At 34.8% G+C, this 7,520-nt stretch overlaps 2 protein-coding genes across 4 annotated transcripts; one reads left to right on the top strand and one right to left on the bottom strand.

The window, feature by feature from the left end:
• The first annotated feature begins 108 nt into the window (after positions 1 to 108).
• aay (phosphoserine phosphatase) lies at positions 109 to 1,872 on the top strand. 2 transcript variants are annotated; one of them, XR_004490629.2, is made up of 6 exons: positions 109 to 454; positions 593 to 727; positions 810 to 955; positions 1,038 to 1,199; positions 1,292 to 1,464; positions 1,605 to 1,872. XR_004490629.2 is itself a non-coding variant. In XM_033473738.2 (5 exons), exons 1-5 carry the CDS (start codon positions 315 to 317, stop codon positions 1,378 to 1,380), a joined length of 672 nt encoding a protein of 223 aa, XP_033329629.1. In that variant the 5' UTR covers positions 109 to 314; the 3' UTR covers positions 1,381 to 1,872. The 2 variants fall into 2 exon arrangements, 1 of the variants encoding a protein (XP_033329629.1); XM_033473738.2 differs by having other exon boundaries at positions 1,292 to 1,872.
• On the bottom strand, positions 1,425 to 7,126 carry Ube4A (Ubiquitination factor E4A). 2 transcript variants are annotated; one of them, XM_033473678.2, is made up of 15 exons: positions 7,005 to 7,126; positions 6,315 to 6,925; positions 5,830 to 6,228; positions 5,419 to 5,745; positions 5,154 to 5,344; positions 4,959 to 5,069; positions 4,691 to 4,891; positions 4,485 to 4,602; positions 4,235 to 4,411; positions 3,237 to 3,382; positions 3,012 to 3,161; positions 2,683 to 2,926; positions 2,430 to 2,592; positions 2,123 to 2,327; positions 1,425 to 2,053 (listed from the first exon to the last, which is right to left on the bottom strand). In XM_033473678.2, the coding sequence occupies exons 2-15, from the start codon at positions 6,876 to 6,878 to the stop codon at positions 1,912 to 1,914; spliced, it is 3,138 nt and encodes a 1,045-aa protein (XP_033329569.2). In that variant the 5' UTR covers positions 6,879 to 6,925; positions 7,005 to 7,126; the 3' UTR covers positions 1,425 to 1,911. The 2 variants fall into 2 exon arrangements, with proteins under 2 accessions (XP_033329569.2, XP_033329559.2); XM_033473668.2 differs by having other exon boundaries at positions 6,315 to 7,023.
• Between the last annotated feature and the right edge of the window lie 394 nt (positions 7,127 to 7,520).

Below are 7,520 nucleotides of genomic sequence, written 5' to 3'. Positions count from 1 at the left end.
ATAACACGTCTTGGAACAGCCGGAAGAGATTATAAACGATTTCCTGTTTTCCATAGTACGTTATATGTACGTGTACATACTATACATACTGACACAGCTTAGAATCCGTCTGCGATCCTAAGTCTGTGATACTGGTATCGCATACTGTTGTACATGATAGCGGCAATACCTACAGACGGCAAGACCAAAAGTTCCAGTTTAACGGTGCCGTTTCGTCGAATTATCACAATTATCAATTGTTCCACACGGGTTTCGACCGACGCGGTTAAAAAGATCGATATTCTCGGGCAACCTGTTGGTGTGAATCTTAGTAGATGGCAAATTTGGAGAAGCTGAAGTTGATATGGAAGCAGGCGGACGCAGTTACTTTCGATGTTGATTCCACTCTAATCCAGGAGGAAGGAATCGACGAACTCGCAAAATTTTGCGGAAAAGGAGAGGAGGTTGCTGCTTTGTAAGAGTTATTGTTTACGAAACGATTTTGTCTTCGGCTTTCTTTTTGTTTCCAGACTGATTTTGAACTCGAAACCGAACGGACCGGATCGGATCGTTCGATCGTGGACAAACAAAATTGAATCTGAATATTTTTTAGGACGAAACGGGCAATGCAGGGACATACTACGTTTCGACAATCTCTGACAAATCGATTAAACATCATAAATCCCAGTTTGACTCAAATAGAGCAGTTTTTGTCGTCGCATCCGCCGAAACTCTCGCCTGGCATTGAGTAGGGAACGATTTCAATCAATAAAACGTAAATGTTACACAGTTCACATCGACTTCTCTAAAATTCCTTATGAAAATTTCAGAGCTCTGGTAACAGCCCTTCGAGCGCATAAAAAACAAGTGTTTCTAATTTCTGGTGGCTTTCGTTGTTTAATCGCGCCAGTTGCGACAGCGCTTGCTATTCCATTAGAAAATGTGTTTGCAAATAGACTAAAATTCTATTACACGGGTTATTATTTGTTTCTGTTTGCATAAGCAAAGTATAATTAATGTCAGTATGATATCTTAGTGTTCAAACACGCCTTTTACAGGAGAATATGCTGGATTTGATGAGAATCAACCCACTGTGGAAAATGGTGGGAAAGCAAAAGTAATCCAGTATCTAAAAAATGAAAGGGGCCTTAAGTCTGTAGTTCACATTGGAGATGGAGCAACAGATTTAGAAACTGCTCCAGTAGCAGATTTATTTGTAGGTAGGTTTTGCCACTGCTGTAAATTTTCATTGATTCGATTTATCGTGTAATTTATACTTAATAAAATCTTATTCCTATTTTTATCTGTTTAGGATATGGAGGAGTTGTGGTGAGAGAGAGTGTACAATCAGGGTCTCCATGGTACATTACCAGTTTTGACCAACTTCTGAATGCTTTATAAAAGCATACAATATAACATTTTCATAGAAACATTTGTCTTGTACATCAGTAAAATCCATGACTCCTTTATTGCAATTTACTTCAAGTTAGTAGCGTTCATGTCGATTAAACGAGCAGGAAACATTATAAAGTGTATCTTCTTTACATGTATCATGTAGTAACAACGTTGTTATAGTTCTATGTTGTCTTACATAAAGATCGTTACATAATTGTATTCTGTTACAGAATACGATTTATCGTACTAACCGCAACGTTAAAATTCTATATAATGGCTCTAATTATAAAACGACACTGACATTTCTACATACTTATCAGAAGTATTGGTATACAAAAACATATGCTCCGTATGTGCCACGAAACAAATCTATTTAAAACAACAGGTATAACACATTTGACTTGTATTAGACGGTGTTTTTCTTTCTTTCTCATTGTCTGAGAAAGGTCATAGGTCAATATTGTGTACATATTTATTATATATCCTTTTTCCTTAAAATTGTGAAATTTTTAATTTTCCTTTATACTTGTCCAATGATTATTGACAATTTTTCATTCTTCCTTGTTTCTTCTTCTTTACCCAATCTTGAACTCTATGTTGAAGTTCAATGTTTGATTCTACCATATCCATTGTGAGAGGAGATCGATTAAATGGATCTGTTTGATCGCTCAGCAAATGCCTAAATAAGATCAAGATCGTACGGTTTTAAATACGGACTTTAAGTAAACAAAAAATAAGATATATTAACCTTGCAATGGTCTGGCGATCGATCGTTATCTTTGAGGATGGTAGAACTACAGGATCTGTCATCAGAGTAGACATGATAGGATCAAGAAATTCTTCAGGAGCATCTATCAGTATTTCCTCCTCCTCTCTCTTTTGACTCGCGGCTGCTTCTACGTTTTTCGCGAACTGGTTCAAATCACCTAGTATACCCACACCACCAATACGAACTAAAATATTACCAATAATTCATTTCGATTAATTTTTCTTCTAATTAAATTATTAAAATTAACTATGGGTCAATAATCAATCAATAAACAATGTCTATTTACCCAGAACATTGTCAGCCAATTGAAACAGCTCAGGTCTATATGATCGACCATCCTGAGAAACTGCCAGTGTGAATGATTCGACTTGACTAAGATTTACATAAATCTCGCATATATTCAGCACCAAATTTGCTGGATCAAACGCGTATTCCTTTTGATCGTTCACCTACAATCAAATCAATTTATTATACCAACATTTTATTTTTACGATACATGTATGATGCTGGATCATACTTCTTTTCTACCTTCATACTACCTTCAAGTTCTTTTTATTCGGTCCAACTAATTGAAGCAGCAAGTAATTAAGCATCGAAGCAATACGATCAACCATTGTCGGATGGCAAAAGATCGATTTTATCTCTGTCGTCAACATCTTTAACGTTTCTATTGTTTTCTTCCCCAATATATTATCAAATTTAGCAATCATTCCGAGATCAAGCAAATACCGAACTTGCTGGTCACGTTCGTGTTGCGGTAATCTGTTCCATTCTCCGCTTTCCCTTTAAATTCAGATTAATGTTGCATTATAAAAACCAAGAAAATTAAGAAATTACGTACGAGTACAACATACATGAAATCGTATACCTTGCCTGGATCAATTGTTTTAATTGGGCCATATTCGAAAGTGCTTCGTCTAATAAAAATACCGCGTCGTTCGTTAAAAGATTTATAAAACGCAGAAACAATGGCGGTTGAGCTGCTTCCATATTGGCTTCTGCTTCCTCAGCTAAAGCACTGGAAAATACAAATCTCAAATACAAACGAAAGTATATAGATTGAATATATGAATTGCTTTTATTATTTACATACATAAAAGTATCACGATGTTCTCGAAGTTTCCACAAATATTCCATTACGATATACATCGGCCGACGATATTTAAACTTCTGCTGAAATTGCACGCTTTGTCCTGTCATTTCGATACTTACAAATACTTTAAGTAAGTTAGGGACTATCTAAATTGCGAAATAAACAATTTTAAAGCCAGAGTAAAACATCAATATTCAAAAATATACAGGGTATCTCACCTAATTCGAGCATCTAAAATATCTCACTTGTTTTTTATGATAGAAAAAGATATCAGAGGAAAACAATTGGTTGGTTCAAAGGGACAAATATTATAATGGGCAAAAAAGTTTGTTCAATGAGATTTTTGAGATTTCAATGGAGTGATGTATGTTTATCATCGTTATATGGTAGCCGAGGTATAAATGTTATGACCTTCACATGACCTTGAATACGGAAAAATCCTAAGAGTAGGGCAATTGATGTAATGCATTAATACCTCGCCGTGGTGCAGATACTCGATGGTCCCGCACTTTCGCCGGATCTTACACCTCTAGATTTGTTTTTTTAGGGTGTGATAAAATCAAAAGTTTATGATGACATTCCTATAACACCGGAAAATATGAGAGACCGGATTAGAACCGCCTATGTTAATATCAGTGACCAAGTTATAAGGAGGTCCAAAGAATCGTTCATTAATCGGTTACATAAATGTGTTGAATTTAATGGGCATCATCTCGAACATTTGCTGGAATAAATTTTCCTTCGCGATTTATTCTGTCATCGTTATTTCAAGGTCATGTGAAGTTGATAACATTTATAAATCGTTACATTCGTCTTAACCTCGGCTATCATACAATAATGATAGATATATATCACTCCATCTAAAAAAGCTTGAGTGATCTTGAAATCTCAAAAGATAAAACCTTGAACAAATTTTCTTGGTGACATTTTTTTCTATTATAAAAAACAAACGAAATATTTTAGATGCTCGAGTTACATGAAACACCCTGTATACTTACATGTTGTCTATAGGGATGTGTAACAAATATTTGTTCTCTCTGGAATGTTCCTAAATTCAGCATCCACGGGTTCATAGTTTTGTCATTCATTGGTAAAAGAGCTTCTAAACCCTCTGCCAGCCGGGCACGTAAATGAGGGTTATATAACCGTTGCTGAGATTCCATCAGTACTATGATCTAAAGTAATACATCTAATCATTGTATCGAATAGTATCCACCTTATTTTATTATATGCGTATTTTAAACTTGCCTCTGTCAACACAGGTGTTAAAAAGAATGAGCCTTGTTCCTCGAAAACTTTTGGATTCATGCGGCACGGAAAACATAAAAATGTAATGGTATTCTCCACAACGAATTCAGGAATGCATCTAAACGTATGTAATGTCTTATTAAAAGCAGTGTAAGTGAGTTAGACCTGGATTAATACTCTCAGTAAGGAAATTTATGCTAACATACCTCAAAGTATCTGGAACAGTTTCCGGTAACGGAAATGTTACCTCTATATATTCTTTTGGAGTATAATCATATGATTTATCGTCTGCGACTTCCTCGTTGTTTAAATACACTTGTACCAACCAAAACGCTGTCGTTGCATGAAATTTTGCTAAAAGTTTTAACATCTCCGGGGCTAACAAACTTGCTTTTAACGATAAATACCTAAAAGCGAAATTTCAATTTAGAATTTCAATTTGTTGATCAAAATAAATTATACAACAGCACATACTTAGTCATTTCTTCCTCCATGCGTTGTGTTATTATTTCAAATACCTCAGAACTGCCACCATTCTGTGCGTCCACGTAGACTCTTTGGATTTGTAGCAAATCCTGATTTGCTCTACAATTTCGCAAAACGTTAACAGTCTCGATATAGCTTTTAAGTATTAGAAAGTATAAAATTAATATTTCACGAATGACAAACCTTATAAGCTTATCTAATACTACTCTGTAACCAAGATCCAAAGCTCTGTGAGTTAGATAAAAACATTCAGTTGTGAAACTGAATGTTTTCGCGACTGGTCTAGCTCCGCCTTCTGAAGTTGGTATTAAACAAGTTTCCGAGGATAATCCTTTTAAATGTATAACATCGTTCAAAGAATCATCTTCAGTTATCTAGAAAAATAATCGAAATTTATAAGATACTGTTTAAAATTCAATAACTATTGATTCTTTTAAAATCGACTGACCTCCACTGCACAATACGTTGGATCTATTTTAGGCACTTTTGTTTGATTTTGTTTTATGCAAAATGGCTGACAAAGTCGCAGCAATACATATCCTAAATTTAACATAAACCCATCGGAAACACACAACATACCGTTCAGACCCATATCGTTCTGCGTGTTCGAAATTTTACCCCTACTCGCGTTTAAACGTAGACATTTGCCTATCCACATGAGTGTTAAGTTACGAATTTCACCAGAACGTTTTAACAACAAATGAAAGACTTTATGCAAAGATTCACTTAGTGTATCCAGAGCAGTCCAAATAGTGTCTTCAATGGTGGTGTTAGTCTACAATACAAGAGAGAATTATTTATTTACTTTCGTTATACAAATCAATTTTCAAACTTATAACTATTTTTGCTTGGTACTTGCCTGTCCGAACGACTTTTGAAAAAAATAGAATGGTTCATCTTTTGTTTTTGGCAAACAACTTAAACTAAAAAGTGCACCCAATAATGTATCCGCGTAAGCTTTACCATGGACTACTATTCCCTTTGGAGTACTGTGATGGATTATTAGTTTAGCTAAAGGTTCTATTGAAGAAAACATATTTAATATTGTGAACCAATATTGATGGAAAAAGTTAAGAATAGCCCGAGCTACTTCCTTGTGAATTATATCAAGAATAGGACTAAAGGATGCAGCAATTATATCTGCGGCATGCTCTTTGTTTTCCATTTGCAATTTGTTTACAATTCCTTCTGTGAACGACGTTAGCTCTGCTTTCAACTCCTGTTCATCTTTACATAATGTAATAAACTGATTGTGAATCTATGTAAAAAATATAATAGATTTATATGTATTATCTAATGTGTTTACACTCCCTATATTTATATATAATATATAATAACTAGTACCTCTTGTCCTTGGAACAAATCCGGTTCCTGCAATGCCACTCCAGCATTTTGTAAAATAACTTGTTGCATTTTATGGACAACATCGCCAAGTTCTTCCTCATTCTGATAGCGTTGCAAACGACAATAACTTTGAAATAAATAACATATTGCTTGCTTTTCTAGTGCATGAGAATCATCAGAAATTTCTTGAGAATCTTTAAAAGACACTATTTTTGACTCGGGGTCGGGAAGCATTAATCGCTCAAAAACTGCTTGTTCTATCGAATCAACGTCGATAAACACCAATTTTTGATTTTTGTGTACATCAGTGCCTGTAGCGTGTAACGTTATTCCAAACACGTCTGCGAAAAGATGATTAACCACCACATCGTCTTGGGAACCCTTCGAACCTTCAACATTCGTGATTTTGGTTCTATCGTGTACATTTATATTCTCAAGTTTCGTAACGTAATCGATTTCGTTATTTTCCTTTATAATAGTCTGATTTTGCGATGAGAATGACACGGCATCGTTGATAGTTGAAAACAATCCAGCGAACGGATTGTTGTCCACATTGTCGCACATTGTTCTCCCGTTAAAACTCAATCACTACTGATATAAGCATAGTTAATCTAAAAATAAGTGGATAGGATTTAATGTTCAAGCTAAAAAATATTTAAGTAAACTACGAAATGTCCTCGGATTATTCACCCTACTCCTATACGTTGCGTTCTGCTCCGCTCACACAGCGCCAATATGCTATCTATACTCTACACTCACACCATGCACATAGGCATACATTTATGTATGTATATGCTACGTAACGTAATGAATATCTCTACTGAGAACAGAGCAATGTTGATAAATAACAAGAGCGACGTATATCATTAATCATATTCATACATGTAGGTACATATACAACGCGACCCACCTAATTAAGTATCTTGCACATTTCGCTTATTATCGATAAAAAGGTAAATGTAAAATTTTCCCTAAATCATAGCTTTCGAAATATCGAGGTCATCAATGCTTTTTAGATAGGAATGTATATTTTCATTACCGTCACGTAATAAACAAAATCAAGACAAATCTTATTATGACACATAACATTTTGACCGTCCTGTAGCTTTAAAAAATAAGTGATAATCAATTCAGTGAAGAGATGACTATAAGAAAATGAAAGAAAATGGATTTTAACAGATGTTCAAAATTATTACTCACTACCTA

The sequence above is a fragment of the Megalopta genalis genome, chromosome 1 (assembly GCF_051020955.1).
Source record: "Megalopta genalis isolate 19385.01 chromosome 1, iyMegGena1_principal, whole genome shotgun sequence".
In the NCBI taxonomy this organism is placed as follows: domain Eukaryota; kingdom Metazoa; phylum Arthropoda; class Insecta; order Hymenoptera; family Halictidae; genus Megalopta; species Megalopta genalis.
This window is presented reverse-complemented; position numbering and strand designations above follow the sequence as displayed.